Source organism: Alligator sinensis, unplaced genomic scaffold (genome assembly GCF_000455745.1).
Source record: "Alligator sinensis unplaced genomic scaffold, ASM45574v1 scaffold674_1, whole genome shotgun sequence".
In the NCBI taxonomy this organism is placed as follows: domain Eukaryota; kingdom Metazoa; phylum Chordata; order Crocodylia; family Alligatoridae; genus Alligator; species Alligator sinensis.
The window spans coordinates 1412183-1433691 of NW_005842032.1; the positions used below are offsets into that span (position 1 = coordinate 1412183).

Here is a 21509-nt window from a genome sequence, read left to right on the forward strand (position 1 = left end):
TCATGGTGTTTGGAAGGTTACCTGTTTTGTTTCTTAGGGCCTTGTTACATGTTGTACTTTGAGTTGCTCAGATGTTGATCAGTGTTAGTGCTAGCTTGAGTTTGGGCAGTTCCACCTTAAGGCTAAAAGGCACCTCTCTGACTGTCCCTGACCTGCATAGCTGTGACTTGCGACTAAAAAGCTGACAAGCAAGGGTCTGACTAGGAGCTACAGTTGTGTGTTGCCACTACAGAGCTAGTGAATCAGGAGAGGCATCTATTTCTGCTCTAGGTGTGTGTGTGTGGGGGGGTGGGGGGTGGTGAGAGATGGGTTGCGGGTAGCAACATGCAGCTAGGAGGCAGAGGGATGGATAATGGGCTGGGGATGGATAATGAAAACAGGAGGTGGAAAGGAAGTTGGGGTAGGGGAAGAGTGGTGAAATGAAAAGTCAGCCACTGAAGGATAAAATAAAGAGAAGTTTAGAAAAATAATTTAAAAAAAATAGAGGAAGTAAATTTAAAGGATGTCTTATGTTTTAATAAATCTCACGAGGGTGCTTCCAATCCTAAACTTCTATGAATCTGTGTAAATTAGGATTTGGAATAGAGGTATAGGGGTGCTCGTAATGCTTTCCAGGGTGGTTGAGAGGTGGGAGCAGTGAGGGAAGTTACTTTTGGGGGAGCCACTGCCTCTGTCCTGGCAAGGAAGCCCCAGCTTATGGGGACCCAATCAAGCCATTTACCTTGTTCTCCCTTCCCCCTTGCCCCCTAGAACCCACTCCTGGACCTGTGACCTGGCTAACTGGCATGTGCTCTGCAGGCTGTTTGCAAGGGATTGCACCCCTGGGGGTGGGAAGGAGAACCCACCCCTAGAGGCAGGAGGGAGAAGTTGGCTTGGTGCCAGACCTGCCCCCAGCAGTAGAGTTCAAGGAGTGAAAAGTTTGTCCACACAGAACAAGAGGGTGGGTGAGGGAACACTGCATCTCGGTATGCTGGGGGACAGCAACTTGAGTGGCTCATCTCTGAGGAGTGGCAACACATTGATGGAATATGAGCTGGGTAATACAGGTCAGAGATAAACCTGCCTTGGAGTGGCACTGTTTTAAGCCACCTAAAGAGTCCTTAAAACTAGTTTCAGGTGTTAATGTATGGGCAATCCAAGGGTTAAGAGCTCAAGGAGCCACCTAAAATTAATGTGTAACATTACACATTACACATTAATGTTACACATTAATTTTACGTGTAAAGTATATTACTGGATAATATAGCAGAAAGTTTTCACTCTTTTTTTGTGAGTGAAAGAGAGTGAGATGGAGAGTAAAGAGTAGAAAGTAATGTTAATGAGTCCATTCAAAAATATAATAGTGTAGAACCCAGTCTGGCAAGATACTAAAACACATACAAAACCTTTAAGCATTTGAGTGCCCCTGTTGCCCTGAGTAAACTTCTCAGGTGCTTGAAGTCACACACTTAAGTCCTCAGGTTCAAGGATATAAGAAATAAATGCTACTCATGAAAATGATGAATTTTGAAGTTATAGGAAGTGCAGTGTTTTTATGGGATAGTCCCATAAATGGATGAAGAAAATGAGTAACACTTTATGTAAAATGGCATTCTGGACAGTAGCAGCATGTTACTTTTCCCAAGCAACCTATACAATGTATCCATCGCTGGCAAAAGAGAAGGGAATATAGTCAGTAGTATCTTTTTATATATAAAAGGAAACAAATATAAGTTAGAGCTGGCCTAGCTTTCACCCCTGTGCAAGGGGATGAAAAGGCAGAAAGCACTGTGCCATATCACTGCCATAACACTGGTGTCAGCACATGATAGATATCATTCTCCCCACAGCTGCTGTATCCACCCACTTTTGGAAGGGGTGGGAGATATTAGAGAGTAGAACTATGCGAAATTTCACTGGCTGGTTTGTTTTGATGCTGTTTCAAGTCGTTTTGAGCTCAAAACAGCAAAATCAAAATGAAATGAAGGGCTTCAAAACAGCCTCAAAATGAAATGAGGGCAATCAAAATGTTTTGAAAGTTTCAAAACATTTCAAGTTTCGAAGCTGAAGCTGGGAAGGGAAACAGGCAAGGAGAGGGAGGGGGAAGAGCAGGGAAGGACTGCTCTAATATTGACTGTGTAGCTGGCCAGTGATTGTGATCCTTCCCCAAGGTCCCTTCCAATCTCAGTGCTTTGGGGGAGGGATAGAAAAAACAGCATAAAAAGCAGCATTGTTTGAAATCAGCAGCTTTCTGCCTTGGAGTCAGTTACTGAGCTGTCTTCCAGGAGCTGAGCAGCTTTAGACAACAAAGGTTACCATTCATTTCCTACTTGCTAGCCTAGTAAGTGAGATTCAGCAATACCTTTTGCTTTAGTTTCTATACTCTTTTATTATTATATTCATTGATTGATTCCTTTAAATGTATTCCTCCCCAAAAATCCTTTTTGTTTAATCTATTTTGATTCTTTTCAAATCTGTGCTTTCTCTTACAGTGTGCTTTCCATACACTGTGCAGGGTAGCACAGCATACTTATATTGCATATTATATAGGAAAACACATACATACATTTAAATATTTTATTATATTTATTACATAAATACATATATACAAACATACATACATACATTACAAAAATACACATACATACATTTATCTACATATATTACATTAATCAGATAGATAACATTACAGAAGAAGAGACAGATTTTCTAGCACACGAAGGCAAAGACAAGACACTATGAAACACACCACGAAGCATGCTGGAAAGGCAGCTAGCAAGCCTTCAGGGAGGGGTGTAAGAGGGGGTGGAGGGAGAGCTTTAAGTTCCCCTTGCCCCCAAACAGAGATTCAGCCTCTTTACTACAACAAGCAGGCATGAGGCTTCCATTAGTTGCACAGGCAGCAAGGAGAGGGGAGCAATGCCAGTGCCACTGCCTGTGTCTGAGTCTGCATCCCCTGCAAGAGCACCAGCCATAACCCCCACATCACCATCATGACAACAAGCAACACCAGCACCATGACAGTCTCCTCCACCTCCATTTCACTTTCAATGCTGAGCCTTTCAGTGTCAGAGGAAGAGCTAGATCTGGATCCAAGTGCCATATCAAAGGAAAGTCTGGGGAACGAGAGGGAATCAACTGAGTTTGTGCTCCACACCCCTCAAGTTCCCTTAGAGCCAGGTCTCCTTCCCCAGAAGGCACTTCAGAAGAGGCTGAGATAGAGGGTGTGGAGGCAAGTGGCTCAGCTGAGTCCACTCCTCCTGCTGCTGTGCCTCTGCCTGCTGAGGGGGCAACTGCAGCATCCACACATACACCCGCACCCCAGAAGACAGTGGGTAGTGTGGTCTGGGATCATTTTGAGCTGGCAGATGATTCGACATGTGCTGTCTGCCTGCATTGCTGAGCCAAAACCAGCTGGGGCAAGGGAACACAGCACATGAGCACCATGGGGATGCTGATGGATCTCTGCAGGCACCACCCCCTTACTCTTGCTCTTCAGCCTAAAACCAGTGGGAGTGTGCCTAAGGAGAAGTCCCCCACTTGCTCCAAAGCCCCTGTTCCCCCAAAGCAGAGGGAGACCACCCTGGAAGAATGGGGGAAAGGCGGACAGAAAGGGGGGCACGTTGCAAGGGCGAGCAAGATCACCCAGAGCATTGGGGAGATGCTTGCAGTGGATGGCCAGCCCTTCTCCTTAGTTGAGCAGGCAGGGTTCAGGCAGCTCATGGCACTTGTGGCCCCATCATACCAAGAGCCTGCATGTACCCCCACATGATAGTGGTGTCCACCCTGTATGAGGCATGCAGGGAGTACTTGAGGGAGGAGATGCTCAAGGCAGCTGGTTTTACATTTCACCTTGGACATCTGGAGTAGCCAGGGTGGAGATCATGCATACATCTCCCTCACAGGTCACTGGTGCAACCAGTCAGGCCATTGGTGGGCTCTCATTCAAGTTGAGGTGATAGATGAGTCCCACATGGCAGCAGAGATCATGGGGGCCATGAACCACTTTGTGCAAGGATGGCTTGTTGGGCAGGGAGAGCTCACCCGTGAGTTCATGGTCACCAACAATGGGGCCAATATGTTCAAGGTGGTCCATGATGCCAACTTGGTTGGCATCCGCTGTGTGGCACACAATTTCTACTTCATTGTCAGGGATGTCTTGGAAAGGGACAGGGCTGCTGGTAATGGCACCAGCACCATTAGCAAGCTCATTTTGAAATGCAGGAAGGTGGCAGGCTACTTCCACTGCAGCATCAAGGGGGCCAAGATGCTGTGGGACAAACAGACAGAGCTGAGCATCCCACAGCACAAAATCATGCAGGATGTGGAAACTCAGTGGAACTCCACATACCTGATACTCAAGAGGCTGGTGGAGCAACAGAAGGCCATCCATGAGATGGCCTTGCTTGGGGAGATTAGGATCAGTGGCCGCCTTAACAGAGATGAGTGGGATACCATCTCCCAGATGTTGGTGGTCCTCAACCCCTTCCTTGAGGCCACCAAGACCCTCAGTGCTGGCGATGCCCTCCTTAGCCAGGTGATTCATGTAGTGAGGGAACTTGAGAACCAAATGGAGGAGTTCCAAGGGATCAGTGTTCCTTGCTGGGGCAAGCCACTGTCACCAGACTTGCAGGCACTGGTGAGGTGGCTGAAGGAGGGCATCAGGAAATGGCTTGATCCCTTGTGGTTCAGTATAGTACATATGCTGGCCATGATGTGTGACCCAAGGATGAAGGGCAGCATATGCAGCAGCCAAAGTCTGAATCAGTCGATGGAGGTGCTAGTGAAGAGAGTCAGGGAGGCAGAACAGCAGAGGTGAGGGGACGTGGAAGAGGAGGTCCACTATCCTCTGCCAACACATCATCCACCAGCCAGTCTCCTTCTCCACCACAGGTGTTGCGAATGTGGGCCAAGGGCATGGCTTCCATGGTGGGGTCCAGAGGCACCAGACCACACCATTAGGCAGGTAGTGCTTAGGCCTTGGTGGCTGCCTATCTCACTGAGGACGTGGAGCCCCTGGTGTGTGACCCCTTAGCCTACTGGGCAAGCCACAGTCAGATGTGGCCGGATCTGGCCACGATAGCCTGGGTACACCTGTCCTGTCCAACCACCAGTGTTCCAAGTGAGAGGATGTTCAGCATTGCTGGTGATATAGTGACACCCCACTGCACCTCCTTGGACCCTGGTTTGGTGGAGCAGCTGGTGTTCCTGAAGGTGAACCTCCTGCTGCTGGGGTTCTCCAAGGTCCAGTAGCAGACGGAGTGAATTCCACCCTCCTCACTTCATCTGCACCTATTTCCTTTTTTCATTTTTTTAAACCCATTTAATGCCCTGCTCTCAGAGCTGGAGGGACCACTCACTGCATCACCAGCCAGCATGGAAAACATGTCTCTGGTGAGCTCCCATGCCAGGATGAATTTGGAGGTATGACGTGGGGCTATGGGGAAGAAGGAGGCCCCAGGTCCCGGGCATGACCACTAAAACTGCTCTCTGCTAGGGTCAGGATGGACTACTGGTGGCACAGCATCCCCAGGAAATTCTAGAACCGAGGATCCCTCTGGTGAAAGGTGGGTAGGAGGCGCCATAACCTCCAGCTACCGTACACACACACACACACACACACACACACACACACACAAACACACACACACACACACACACACACACACACACACACACACACACAGTCCTGACTGGGGAAAGCCCAGACCCATCACATCTTTGACAGGCCTGAGGCTTGCTGGTTGCAGTGGAGTTGTGAGGCTCCAGGTGAGCTCTGCTTAGCTACCTGGGATGCCAGCTTTCCAATTGAAAAACCCTTTGTCAGGCTGAAGAAGCATCAGCAGTTGGTGTGTGTACTGTTCCTGGATGGAAGGAATAGTAAAGAAGCCAGAGGTTGCCATGCAATGCAGGCAAGAAAGCCAATCAATGAAAATGGAAATGGAGGCATTGGGGGGTCAGGGACAGGCTGGGGTGGGGCGGGAGGGAGGGGGATATAGCAGTGCATATAAAAGTGGAGATGTACATGGGGAGTCAGATGTCTGGCAGGTTGTAGTGTATCAGAATTCCAATGTCTATATTGGATCCATGAGTTTCTGTATCTACTGCCTAGGAGGCTGATGAAGTGAAGTTCATAGGCTCATCTATGAAAAGTGGTTCAGGGACAGGCTGGGGTGGGGCGGGAGGGAGGGGGATATAGCAGTGCATATAAAAGTGGAGATGTACATGGGGAGTCAGATGTCTGGCAGGTTGTAGTGTATCAGAATTCCAATGTCTATATTGGATCCATGAGTTTCTGTATCTACTGCCTAGGAGGCTGATGAAGTGAAGTTCATAGGCTCATCTATGAAAAGTGGTTTTGCTATGGTTTTGCTATGGTTTTGCTATGGACACAAGTTTTGCTTGTCAGCAGCTTGAGGTGCAGTTTCCCAGAAACCCCTGCACTTATCTGCTTGAATGTTGGCAGGCTTCATGCCTTCAGAAAGGTCTACCATCCCTGCTGTGTAGCGACAAAGTTATAGGCAGTTTTGTGCTTCCACATTATAGCCTGTAGGCAAAATGGCGAAACAGTATTGAAATGCCAAAACAGTTTCAATTAAATGAAATGAAACTCGAAATGAAACACTGTCCAGTCAAAACAGCAAAACAGAAGTCAAAATGAAATGGTGCTGTCTTGCACAGCCATAGTAGAGCGTAACTTCTCAATATATTGGGTACAACACTATATGACAGGTGTAATGGCAAAAGAGACTGCTTCTGGTACACACAAGTATGCAGTCCCTGTGCTTTGGGCTAGGACCTCATGTAATGATGTAGCCCTAAATGGAGCTAATGGGGAATTTGGTAGCTAATTTTTAAATTTTAATTTATTTTGGTCCAAACTGTCAACTTGTCAAAGATTTTTGCAGAAAAACATAGTAGTTTCAACTTTCTGGAGTAGTTGTTCCAGGAAGAAATTATTGCTTAAAATGAAAATGAAACAGACATGTGCAAAAGCAGCCAGCAATGTAGTGGTCATGGCACACATCTGATTTTAGCAAGGGAATTGCACCTGGGTTTCTCCCATTTGATGTGTGCGCCCTCTACTCCTAGGTAAACTGGCTAAACAGAAGTTCTTATTTTTCATGGAAAACTTTACAAGATTTCAGATTCATCCTGACATTATATGGGAAAATATTTGGAATTGTCAATATAAGTATGCAGCTGGGTGCCCAGGGCATAAAGGCAGCGTTGACTTCTGGTTTCCTATGTGATTGTGATTATGGCTATGCAACTGCTGGCAGGAAGAGAGGATTTTTTGCCCTCCTTCCCCCCACCTCCCAAATTGGTACCCAGGGTGGTTGTCCCATTTGCCCTACCCTAGTTATACCACTGTTTGAAATAACAAACCATTTCCTGCCTAGCTCTAGCCCTAAACTTGCAAGGTTCCTTGGCTTTTATTGTGTCTTGTTCACCTTTTTTTGCTTTGTTATTCCTTTCCAGAGGTTTCACATGAGAGTTAAATGTGTTAGGGTGACAATATTTAGATTTTCAGGGAGCACTGAATCTGCAGCTGAATACAAGGCTTTAACCTGTGGCCTAGCAGAGCTGCTGACCACAAGGCAGAATGATAGTTAAGCCAGCCATTTGCTTATGCTAAGTAGCCATCTTAACTGTGTCAACCATTTTCTGAGAAAAAGAAGAAAGTGAGTCTGTGTAGGTCTGTGTGCTCTGAACCAGCTACAGGAAGCAACAAGATAAGATACAAGGGTCTGAGGAATGTGGAAGTTGGTACAACATGAGACAGAAAAACAGATTGGAATGTGAAAAACAACATGTAATTGGTAACAGAATCTGAGATGAACATATGCGAAAAGGTGAACAGTGATTGGTGAAGAAGCCTCCAGAAGCTTCCATGTTTTAGTCAAATTTCACCCATTGACCGAAGAAGAGAAGTCAAGATCTTAGACATGCGCTTATAGCAAAAAGACATGTAAATGAGTAAAATGCATAGGACATTCCATGCTAATGAAGCAAACAGTAAACAGAGGCGGAGCTTAAGATGGGAGGAGAAATGGGTGGAACATAGGACAGACAGAGGTAGAATGAATGGTAATGAGCATAAACCAAAGTGTATAAATGTGGGAAAAACTATTGTTCGTTGCTGCTCCCCGTGTTCATAGACTGGGTGTCTGTGAGGGAGCTCGCCCAAAGCTGTCTCCATTCTGAATAAAGCTGTTGTGAGCAATGTGTGCTGGAGTTTGCTCCCTGTCTGCTCTGACTAATGAGCAATTGGACCGTCGTCTCCCTAGTCGTTGGGTGCTGCATGGAGTTGGGGTCTAACAAAATGTTCTTTGTATGAAAGATCACAATGGGTCTTGGGTAACCATATATTCATACTGATGAGGTCTATGAAGTAAATCTTGTGCAGATGTTAGTGTAGATTAGAAACCCATTCCTACTTCATTTGAAATCCCAGAGTCAGTGAGAATCGGCTCAGGTGACACAAATTTATCAACAGAATATTCATCTGGCTATCAAGCCTGCTCAAAAGTTTAAAATCTTCTGAAATGGCTGAGTATGCACATGTACTACAAGTGCCTATACATACTGAAGCACATAGCATAGAATTAGTTATAAAATCTATTACTTCAGCAGATAATATAATTTCTTTTAAATTATATTGTAACACTCTAGTTTTGTCAAGGCTGTTTTAAAAAACATAACTGTGATTTTTATTACATTTTAATTAATGCAGTATTATAGGATTTTTCTATTTTTCTTTCACTTGATTGATGTTAAATAATAGGGTTATGGGGGTTTTTTCCTTACTCAAAATAATATGCCATGTTTCAGTTCAGATTAAATTTTTACAGTTGAGCTTTAACCCATGAGAATTATAATGGAAATGGGGACAAATGCTTAACTATATTGGTGCAAACTGTGCAGCAGCTATAATGACACCTTCAAGTTTGGTGAAAGGTGACAGTTATCATCTTTTTCATCTTGTCTCCCTGGGCAAACACACATCAACATATCTCTTGACATTTTCTTTCAGAAAAGAGTTGAGCTACGAAAATATGTCAGTGTTAATTACCTTCAGATTCCTACATGACATCATATAAGGTTTTTAAACACTTGCTTACATGAGTAAAGATACTTCCGTGCAATTGTTAGTAATAACAGGCACAAACATATCACTGTTGTTAACAATAGAAACAAGGAAAAAGCATGTTAATGTGCATGTTGTGTGTGTGTGGGGGGGAAACCTACAGAACTGTTTGAGGATTAATACTGATGTTCTACAGTCTATATGATTTGATTTAAAGACCATTAAATGGAGACTTTCTTTTCTTACTGTAGAATTAAGGGTGCCAGGTTAAACATAGCTCTGGTAAAGAATGGATTCCAAGCGGCCAAAAGTAATCATTTATGTTTATAGGAATTTAATAAAATGATCTCTACATAGAACATAATCCTCAACAGAATTCCATAAAGGGTTTGCAGTTATAAGAAGAGGAATTGATTTCAGAGTGTTGTCAGTCTGGCTTCTTTCCCAGCTATTTTAATAAATAAAATAAGACTTAAAACTTATTTTTACTAATGAGTCAAAAATTAGTAATCATTTCTTAAATATCTGTAATGCTCTCAACATACTTTTTGTCTTCTGTAATGATCTTGACTAAAATATTACAAAAAATATGTGTATTTGTGTATTTTTAGTAACTTGTCTGAGTTGCAGATAAGTGATGAAGGCTGTATAAACATAGTGATATTATATCTTAAACTGCAACATAGTAGACATTTTTGCTGATGATTTATAATTAAAATGTACTTCAAATGAATGGATACTGTAGATCAGAGGTTCCCAAACTTTTTCTTATTGGGTACCCCTTTCCAGATTTATGAGCTGCCCATGTACCCCTACCAACATACATTTTATATTTAACCCCTTAAATGCAATTATTATTATAATGAAAATTAAATTCACCACTACACAATTTCTTCACCCCCAGAGATGTTCTGCATACCCCCAGGGGTACATCTACCATAGCTGCAGCCAGGGAGCAGAGGGGAGGGGCCAGCTCTGCCATGGAGTAGAGAGCCCCGCCCAGCCCAGAGAGCATGTTGGGATGCTGGGGAAGTCTGCTTTAATTTAAATCAGGAAGGGGTCTGGGACAGACATTGTATAAACCGGTTTGACCCAAATCAGTTATGTCTGATGCTAGATTCAAACAGGTTCATCTCAAACCAGTTTCATCCATTTTCAAACTGGTTTATGTGCACTGAACATCTGTTCTGTTACAGGTTTAAACCAGTTTCTGATCACTTAAATGAGTTTGTGTGTAATGTTTGTTCCTAGCTGAGGTGATCTTTAGCAAGTAGTCATATCATAATGTTGATTATTTCCTGCTCTAACCTTTCAGTAAAACATGCAATGATTTTCTGGCTCTTCCAGTATTTAAAAAACCTTATTATTGCATTTGTATGAAGTAGAACAACAATTCTCTGCTTTCTACAATGTTATGAAAGAACATGTAACTCAGTTTACATTTTTTCCTTCCTCTAAATCACAAGCCATAGCTTTTAAAGAAGAACTTTTTTTATTCTGGGAATCCAAAACTTTTTTTTAAGGACCTACTTGTGAGCCATGACCATGTCAGTGCATATTTGCAGGCCCAACTTCTCATGGCAGTAGTATGTGCTGAACACTCCATGTCAGAGCTCCCTCCCTCTACCTCAACCCTGTTGATACAGGGACAGTTCCTATTTCTCTTCTTGTATAACTCATACCGCTAGCAATGAAAAGATATAGTTGTGAAAGCAAATTAAAATTGAATATACCAAATATGTAACTATATGGCTCTATTTCTAAAATATCTGTTTCTAGGGGTCTCATAATAAGTTATTACCTCTTTTTTTCCACATTGTTAAGAAGTGTTTATAAAATAATTTTTGTTTTGCTAGCATTAAAATGTTATGCGCCCCCCCCCCCCTTCCTCCATAGAGTCAACTACTTTAAAAGAGATCTCTGTGATGGAAACTAAGTTTTTCACACATTTGTAGTATCTAGCTTACGGTTTAACTTACTTTTGACCATATTCACAAAAGTTAAGCATTTTTTTAAAGATGTTGGCACTGTGAAAAACATGATATTTACCTTTTTTATTATTATCTTAAGAATGTATACTTAATTGATACTCCATACATAAACTGATATTTGTTTACCTAGTAGATAATTGGGGCTGGACAGAAATTTTGATTTTGTTCTATTTTTTATTGAAATTGCTAATTAAACAGAATAAAATACCTTCTACCAATGTCTTAGTGAATGCAAACACACTGCATAGCATGGAAGGGAAGACAGAGCTGTATAGGAGTCTACACATTAGTGCTTTGAAGGTGATGGAGTGAATGTTTGTTTCAAAATCAAGTAAGAAAAGACCAGAGCCATTTTGAGTGTTTTTTCATGGTTCCATTTTTTTGTAGTCAGGCGTGGAGTAGTTGGGAATCAGTGGTGGCATATGCTACGGGAATGGTCAAACAGGATGAATATGGGTATACATCCAAAGTTACCATTAAAAATGGCATCATGTGCTCCCATCTTTGTTTTCTGTTGAGGGTCAGTACATTTTCAAACATGTTCGGTGTACTGGCAACCCAGCCTGAAAGTTGAAAGTTGAGTTGGCTTCATTTTCTTGTTATGCTGTGTCTTCAGTAGTGAAGAAACTGTGGGTCACATTATTCCCTGGTAATAATTGCCTCGGGAGTCATTTTTCAGGACACAATATTAAGTTTGCTAAAACTCAGTTTTACAATGACATCTAGTCTAGCCCCTTGCTCAAGTTTAGATCATCCCTCACTAAACCATCCCAGTCAAATGCTTGTCTGACCTGCCCTTGAGAATTTCCAGGGATGGAGATTCCACAAGTTCTCTAGGTAGCCTCTTCTAATGTTTGACCACCCTCGTGGTCAGATAGGAGATAGGAAAATCTTTCTAAATTTATTCTGCTGTAGTTTGAGGCAATTGCTCCTAATCCTGCCCCCTGCAGCCACAAAGAAAAAGTTATTTTCATCCTCCATGTAATCACCCTTCAGGTATTTGAAGACTGTTATCAAACCCTACCTAAGTCTTCTCTTTTCCAGACTAAATAACCTAGTTCTTTCAGCCTTTCCTCATAAGTCATGTTTCCCAGGCCTCTAATGTGAATGCTTTAAATGTATTATGTGAAATGCTTTAATTACTGAAACTTAACTTCTTTTAATACTGGGGTTTCTTTCTCTTGGAAAAATGTTACTTGCAACTGAAACAGTTTTTTATCATGCTTCCATTCTAAGTGCTAGAGCTACATTTTCTTCTGTTTTTCAGCTTATTACAACACTATAAACTATATGAGTATCTCTTCCACAGTCCCAGGGAAGAACTTGTGATAGGGGATGAGGTAAGTAATTTATATGGATGAAGTTGATTAAGCAGAATTATTTACTACATGGTCCATGGCATCTATTTTTTATAACTCAAAGCAATTTCATGTCAACATTGTTCTACTAAAAAATAGTGATAACTTTTATCAAAATGAGGTGAAGATTAAAAAAAAGTGTATATTTTTTTTCTTGGTTAGGATGGTTGTTAGGTCAAAAAATATTTTATATACTGACATAAGGTGATGTGAACAATTTTCACTAAATAATATTATAATCATTTATCAAAATCATAAAGGTGCCAGGAGTTCTCGAAGATCCATGCCAGGGGCTAAGCATCATAGCTCAGCCTCTGGCACAGATCTTCAAGAACTCCTGGTGCTCTGGTGAAGTGCCTGAAGATTGGAAGAAGGCCAATGTCATGCCTATCTTCAAGAAAGGGAGGAAAGTGGATCTGGCAAACTACAGGCCCATCAGCCTGACCTCTATCTCAGGGAAGGTCTTTGATAATCTTTTCTAAGAGAACGTTCTTGACAGACTGGCCGATGGCAACATCCTGAGGGATAGCCAGCACAGGTTTGTTGCGGGTAGGTCTTGCTTGACCAATCTTATTTCCTTTTATGCCCAGGTGACCATCACCTGGACAAGGGAGAAGAGACTGATGTCATATACCTTGACTTTAAAAAAGCCTTCTATCTGGTATCCCATGATCACCTCTTAGCAAAACTGGCCAACTGCAGCCTCGGCTTCACCACGATCTGGGGAATTTGGCTCCGTGGTTGGACCCAGAGGGTGGTGGTTGACAGAAGTCAATTGTCATGGTGTGCTGTAACCAGTGGGGTCCCTCAAAGCTCTGTTCTTGGGCCTATACTGTTCAACATCTTCATTAATAATATGGACATTGGTGTCAGAAGTGAACTGGCCAAGTTCGCCAATGACACCAAACTTTGGGGTAAAGCGTCCACACCTGAGGACAGGAGGGCGATCCAGGCTGACCTTGACAGGCTCAGGAAATGGGTGGACAAGAACCTGATGGTGTTTAACACCAAAAAATGCAAGGTTCTCCACCTTCGAAAGAAAAACCTGCAGCATGCTTATAGGCTCGGCAGTGCTACACTGGCTAGCACTACGGACAAAAGGGACTGGGGGGTCATGATTGACCACAAGATGAACATGAGCCATGAATGTGATGCTGCAGCTAGTAAAGTGAGCAAAACACTGGCTTGCATCCATAGATGCTTCTCAAGCAAATCCCGGGACGTCATTCTCCCTTTGTACTCGGCCTTGGTGAGTCCGCAGCTGGAGTACTGCATCCAGTTTTGGGCTCCACAAGTCAAAAAGGGTGTGGAGAAGCTTGAGAGAGTGCAGAGGAGAGCCACATGCATGATCAGAGGTCAGGAAAACAGACCTTATGATGAGAGGCTGAGAGCTATGGGACTCTTCAGCCTGGAAAAGTGCAGGCCCAGGGGTGATCTGGCTGCTGCCTATAAGTTTATAAGGGGTGCTTACCATGATCTGGGGGAATGTCTGTTCACCAGAGCACCCCAAGGGGTGATAAGGTCTAATGGTTATAAACTACTGCAAGACCGTTTCAGGCTAGACATAAGGAAGAACTTCTTTCTGTCCAAGCCCCCTGTGCGGGCCGGGAGTGGTCCGAGGCCTTCGATAACTCAGAAAGAGCTCTGGATACACACACACATGAAGTTTGCTAGGCTCCGTGGAACGAAAGCGCGCAGGGAAGGGTACGTCGAGGGATTAGGCGGCAACGGGAAGAGATTCTTAGTAGTTGATCAGGCTACCAGTCGGTCCGAGATTTATGTAGAAGTCCACGAGGTGATCATGGACTCCTTGCCGGACTTCTCTCGGATTTCTCCCAGAATTCTCGGAATCGGGGTTCTCAGGATCCTCCTGAGATTCTCGGAGATCTCCAACTTGGGCAGAAACCGCTCAAGCCTCTTATACAGCTAGCAAGCCAATCGCTAGCCACCATGTGGGAATAATTTAGAAACAGCCAATAGTGGGTCACAAATTTGCATGCGAATGGCGGGAACTCCTTTGCACCGGGGTTTTCTCTATGCAACTGAGAATTGCACCGTGCAAAGAAAGCTCCTCGTGGCGGGAAATAATTCTGCAGTGCTGAAGCACATACAAAATCATACCCTTGGGTTATGACACCCCCAAGGTCTGGAATAGACTGCTACCGGAGGTTGTTCAAGCACCTACTTTGAACGCCTTCAAGAGAAATCTGGATGTTTATCTTGCTGGGATCCTATGATCCCTGCTGACTTCCTGCCCCTGGGGTAGGGGGCTGGACTCGAAGATCTTCCAAGTTCCCTTCCAGCCCTAATGTCTAATGTCAAAAGATTATGTGCAGTAAGCACATAACCACAGTCAAATATACCATATTTATGGTACTGCCCTCAGTGTGATTATACTAATTATATGGAAATAGTTTACCTGGGAATGTAGCTCTTTGGAGGTACTTGGTTAATGACAGTGAACAGTCCTGATGGTGAACTTTGCCATGCATGTTTGTCTATAAAAATTGAAATATATAGCAAACATGACATGTATCAATTCAATTTGGCCTTTAATTAAATAGTCATCAAATCTGTTTGTTTCTACTTGATTATGGAGGATGTATTTTACAATACACTGAAAAGGTTTTGCAGCTTTATTTTATATGAAGTGTTATTTTGCTAAAAATCTATTAAGTGCTTAGTTGATAATTATAAATTCAATTAGAGACAATACATCAGTATTTTTTTCTTTACACTTAAAGCTGACAGTTTCTGCATCTACAAAAGGTATTATGCATTTTCTTCCCATGCTTCTTCTGAATGGCTTTAGATCCAAATAAATGATTTGCCTCTTGAAGCGACTCAAACATTTTAGAGAATATACTTATATGTTGGTTTGGTTTGGCTCCACTGAAGTCAGTGGCAAAACATCCATTAATTTCAAGGAAGCAGGATTTAACCTTCTTCATTGTATTTTAGTGTATTTAAATTTGTTCAAAAGACTTAAAATTATCTGGTTTTTTTTATAAACTGCTTTTCTGGATGGCTAAGATCAATTCTCTGAGATAATCAGAATGTAGTCTTTCACTAACTATTCTAATTAACAGAGAATAAATGTTGTTCTACTATCTAGTGTCTACCAACCAAAACGACACTATCTATTTCCTTAAGTGTTTGGTGTAATAAGAACAATGGAAAAGAGCACTATGTATCACAAATAAATGTCACCCGCTTTGCCTTGGCTTTTGTCTAGCATCAAGAGACAATTATTCTGGAATAGTCAAAATCCTCCTTAAAATAATTTATGCTACAAAACATTTCAGCAAAAATCACTTCTAGAAAGCTAATCTGCAGAATACCATGATAAAAAATATCATGCTCATTTTGAGTTTGGACCTTTATCTGGCACTTATATTATGTTCACTTTCATTTGTAAGTTTAGTTTAGGTTGTAAAGCCTTCTGGCAGGATTCACCTGTCATACTATATACTGTACAGCTCCAACCACACTGTGATTCTCAATAAATATCCATGTTGTATATTTTAATAGGGTGATGTATTAAATATTAATAATTTCTTTCAAACTATTAAAGAAAGTCATTTTCCCTAAATGCAGGTACCCTCTAAGTATTTGCATAGACGCTGTTATGAGAATTGAGCTCAATATAGGTTTAAAAGTCTCTGGATGAAGCTTCACTATGAACACTGCACATTGTTGCAGTGTTTATTTGGAAAGCACTAAGTGTCCCATTTCTTGTCATCTCCTAAACAAGCAATTACTCTGCCTGCCTATATTAAACTGCTTGTGTAGTTGTATCCCAAGCCAACAATCCTGCATTACTTTTAAAAAGGATCCTTTCAAACTGTTCCCTCCAAGAGACCTACTGATAGAGTCCTTTCATGGTTGTACCCTCTAGCAAAATCTGTGCTCATAGATATCTGAGTTTCAGGTTTTGTATTAGCAAGATAAGGCCCACACATAGTGGTAAGAATTACAACTGCTTACAATAAATAAGAGGATGTCCAGTGTAAAGCTGTCCAACACAAGCAAATGTATACTCCAAATAGGCATCACTAGTTTTGTTTGTTTTGCGGGCAAAGCAAACAAAACAAGTCCAGTCAGCATGAGTCATCCTTTGGTAAATTCCTGCATGGATGTACTGAGGATGGAAAAACTACTTATTCAAGGTGGGAAAATTATTTCTTGGCTTCAGATGTGGAGTTCAGTACTTGCCTAATCCAATCAAATGTGGACCAGTGAAACTATGGAGCTATATATTATTGGACTGCTGTTATCTGATTAGTGTTGTAACAAAATAAACGGTGTTTGCACACGCTACTGCTGACAACTGGTACAACAACTGCAAATCCTCTAAATCATTATATTTCTAGGGAAATATGGATTTATTTCAGTATCATCTCCAAATGGAGACACAGAGACAAATTTGTTATATGAGTTGCTTCAAATAAGATGACAAGTTTGTGCAAGAACTGGAAATAGTAACTATATTTCATAACTAAAAGTCCAGTATTCTAGGCACTTCACATGTTTTTTCAAAGGAACATTGTTTATTATGGCAACAAATCAGAAATCAGAGAATTTTGTAAGTCCTTTTTAGGGAAGCTGAATTCTTACTTTCAATAAGAACCTTGGAGTAATGAATGATATACCCACTGAAGTTTATTTTTTTCTAATACAAATAGTTGCATAATATTCTTGATCAGAATATCCATTTTGATCTTTCACTGAAGTTAGTGCCAAATCACTATATTATTTCCTGCCTGGAACAAAATCAGGCTAAAAATGAAAGTAACTCAACATTAGATTATGTACAGTATCATTAGTCATTCCAGTTAAAATTTCAATTGTATAAACACATCTCTTAATTAGTGGACCATCACAATCTGATTGATATCGTAGTGTACCTTAGCTTGGTCAAATAGCATAACTGAGCTGACATTTTAGCTTAGTAAAAAGAACAGACAGCATTTGAATAGGTTCAAAATACACATATAAAATACCATATTTACTTTCATACCCTAAGCACCTTTTCCCCAAATATCAGCCCCTGCAGAAATGGCATGCTTCTTCAGCAGGGAAGCTCTTTTCTACCCTGAATAGAAGTGCCCAGCTTTGATTTCTGGTTTGCCAGGCAACAGCAGCAGCAACATTTCTATTCAGGCAACTGAGGGAGTCAGTTGACCTAATAGCTCAAGATTAGGCTCTGTCCCTTCTTTATGCAACCATAACTGGAAAAGTCTCTTCCCCACCTTCATTCTGCCCTCTGAAAAACAAGGTGTGTGTTTTGGGAGTATGTTGTATGCAAGAAACTACAGTAGATGCATATTGAAATAGAATTTTACTTCAGTTAAAACATTTTTGGCTAAGGTGCTCCTGTTGTTTAGGAATATAAGCTTAAAATTGAAACCAACCAATTCATGAAGTAGTTACGTTAGATCCATCCTGGCAAGCTTTTAACTAAAATTTGCTAATCTGTTACCAATCTCCCTTCTTCTACTTTATTCCAATTTTATTTCAGCTCTTAAAAGCTGAATATATCTTTTGATGAACATATATGAAATACAGAGGATAAAACTAGCAACGTAAATCCCTTTGCTTGTTTTTCTAACTAATTTTATGGATGTTTCCTACAATTAATAGCATTCTTGTTGAATTGTGGCTTTCCTACTTAGAAAGAAGTATCGAGTAAGATAATGGATCTTGGCTAAAAAGCTTCATTTATTTCAGTTTAATTGACTGACAAAATGATAGCTCTACAGATTTTCTAAGCTTGAAATTCAGAACTTGGAGGCATGTAAATGTGAGCTTTATTCACATATGTGGCAATTGTACTCACAAATTGACATTTGTTCATGGAAATATATAATGTACACATTAAAATGTATTGCTTATTTACAAATTAGTGCCCTGATTCTGTTGTGAGCATTGAGCCCTGCATAGATAGCTCATGCAGAATCAGAGGCTTAGCATGCAGAGGCAAAACTTACACCAACCTAACCTACAGCATTTCTTAAAGAGGAATTACCTTAATAAAATCATTTTTCACCTGTACCAGGTCTGAAGGTTTCACTCACTACTTTGTGATTTAATGTATCCATATTAGCCTGTAAATTTCAGTAAGCAAATAGAGTACACACAACATTTTGATGTGCTGGGATTCAAAATGAGCACGTGTCAGATCTCATAATGAAAGTTTATACTGTTAGCACATGAATCACATAAAAGTTTCTATTATTTACTATTCTGTGTTCACTTAATTTATTTTACTTTGATAGGATGATATATTTTATCATGTATTTTTTTTCAAAACATTTACAAATTGCACCTTATGCTAGAGTACATGTTTTTGTTTTTCTCTGGATTGAATGAGTCTAAAATCTTTTGGGATGATGTCTACTTTGAAACATTTCCTAATAAAAATAATGTATTTGGTAAATATTTTATGCCTAGCTGCTTTAGCCAGTATGATGGAGTAATCTGCTGTTTTATAGCCCAGATGACTAGCTAAGTTTAACTTCTTGCAGTAGTACTGTAATTTTCTTTAGAAATGTCATAGTGGGCTGGGTTGCAATAAAATATCTAAGATTAAGTTTAATAGCAGTGTACATTCAGTATTATTGCAGTCACTAGATATCACCCATCATAGTTAGAGTTTCCAAACAGTTTCTATTAATGCCTTGTTTTCATGTACTGCCACGTTTCTAATATATTAAGCCACTGGGGCTATGTTGAATTTCTGCCAAATAAAATACACTTTTTCATATTTTAAGTTTTTATTAAGTTGAAGAAGGAAGTTAAAATTTTAACTTTGACATAATCCTCTGTAGAAATAGTTCCTTTTGACTGGTTTGGAAAAAATACTTTTGAATAACCATTATTTCTCTGGTATTTTGGGAACTGTACGTTGAACATGTGTAGTTGACATTTCCTTAAATGTATAGATTCATTATTAAGGTGACACTGCCCCAGTAACTAAACTTAAACCTTTCTGAGCATGTGGCCTTGAAATATTTGTGCTTTGAAGAACTACTGAGTTGATTTTCTGTGCCATTGGCTTTGTTTTGTAACTTTCACCATGGCAAGCACGTCAGAAGCAATTTGGAAAAAAGGATGTTCAGTAGTTTAGAAATTATGGAAGTTTAAAGCTACTAGCTGTTGTTCAGTTCTTCGCTGAGTGAAGGATTTTTTTGAAGCAGAAGTGACCAATAGCTAAAATAAAGTTGATACTAAAGTAGGCAATTCATGGACTACGATATTTAGGCCTCTGGCAGATGTTGCACTTAAGATGTGATTAGCTAGTTAATCATGTCTTAAGTAGTAACCCAGCCACATTACTGTAATTAATATTGTGATAAAATAAGCAATAAGCCACAAAATTATTACACAAAATGTGTAATAACTTTGTGACTGGTTCCTGTCATGTTTAAATTACATGTGTGGCCAGGCTGAGCAGGACTCCCAGGCTTGGGAGCAAAAAGAAGTCCTTGACTTCCACGTGCATAGGCAATGCATAGGAGGGGCGTAGGGGAGCACATGCCCCACTCGTGCCCCACTGGTGCCCCCCCAGACTTGGGAGGCACCAGTCACCCATGTCCATGAGCTGCTGAGACTGGGAGCATTGATCAACTGACTGCCACTCCCAGTCTTGGGGATGCATTACAATATCCAATGTCCCCCCAACGCTAGGAGCTGTGAGAAGCTACTACCCTCAGTGGCAGGTGTGCATATGTTCCCAAGGCTGGGAGCAAGGATCATCTTACTGGCTTCTTAATTGCCAGTGCAGGGGTAGCCTGGGATCATGATCCTGGGCTCCCCCTGTACCAGCAATATGGTATATGCAGTATGGGGATTTGATCCCTGATTCCATAATCATACCTCTTGCCATGCATGTATAGCATGGCAAGAAGTGTGATTGTTGGGACTGTGCATCAGATCCCATGGTGCCTTTAACTGAAGACCTGCCAGGGGCATTAGTGACACAAGAGGTATTCAGTCTTTGATCTACCTATGGCTGTGATCATAGAGATCTTGAGGGACTTGGGGCTCCTTTTTTAAGTGGAATGAATAGTGGAGGATATCAGCACAATATACTTAGTTCCAGCATGTCACTGATTTAAATTTAATATTTGGGTAAGTTTATATGACAGAAATAAAAATGTTTTTTGTTCTGCAAAGAATTACTTTGGTTTATGCAAAGTATAGGTAGAGAGAGCATACTGGATCACCATTTCAGTGGAGTCAGATGCTGGATTTCAACAACTGTCTTCAAATTCTGGCAGACAAGGTTCTTTGAATAAATCCAATATCTTTTATTAGACCAACTAAAATAGTTGAGAAAATTCTTCTTTACAAGCTTTCAGGTACAAACACCTTTCATCAGGCTGAGGAAGAATCTGCAGTTGGTCTGTGCTCTTTCTGGATGGAATAGAAAAAAGCCAGAGGCCAATATATATGTGAAAAAGCCAGTCAGTGAAAATGCACATTGAGGCAGTCAGTGGGTGAAAGACCAGTTGGCGGGGGGGCAAAGAGGGGGTGAGGGGGAATGTAGACCTGGTGATGAATATAGCGGGTAAATAGGAGGGGTTACCTGGAGTGTCAGATTAATGTATTTTAGGAGTTGGATTTTTCAAACCCTTTACATTGGTCTAACTCTCCTTCCACTGATGTCCATAAGAGTTCTAGTGGCCAGTGGAACTTCAGCATAAGTACTGAGTTCTTTTAAAAACCCCACTGTGCAACCTAACTATGGGTGGTTGAGCCCAATCTATTCGAGTAGGTTGGGGACAAAAGGGTTCGGGCCTTTCCTCCTTCTTCTGTCTCTCCCTCCATTGACAGAAACACACCGGGGAGGCAGTGAGATAAGAAAAATCACTTTTACTCACTATTCAGGCAACAATCTCATACAGCTGTGTCAGGAATCTAGTTCGCCGATTCCTCGGGAGCTCTTGAGCATACTCGAGTGGTATACCAAATCATGATGGGGCCGTCCAGGTTTTCGCGGACGCAGGACCTCTGGCGAGGGTGATCAGTCCTCTCCGATATTACGCGGGTCCCCCCCGTTGTTTTGGCGCGCTCCCCTTTTAACCG

At 41.4% G+C, this 21509-nt stretch overlaps 1 protein-coding gene across 3 annotated transcripts in view; it reads left to right on the top strand.

The window, feature by feature from the left end:
- The window catches only part of CABCOCO1 (ciliary associated calcium binding coiled-coil 1), a 130385-nt gene that overhangs the window by 39616 nt on the left and 69260 nt on the right, over positions 1–21509 (top strand). For all 3 annotated transcript variants that reach the window (XM_006022357.3, XM_006022359.3, XM_006022358.3), the window contains exon 5: positions 12329–12401. In XM_006022357.3, the coding sequence (XP_006022419.1) occupies positions 12329–12401 (73 nt within the window). The remainder of the gene's footprint in view (positions 1–12328; positions 12402–21509) is intronic.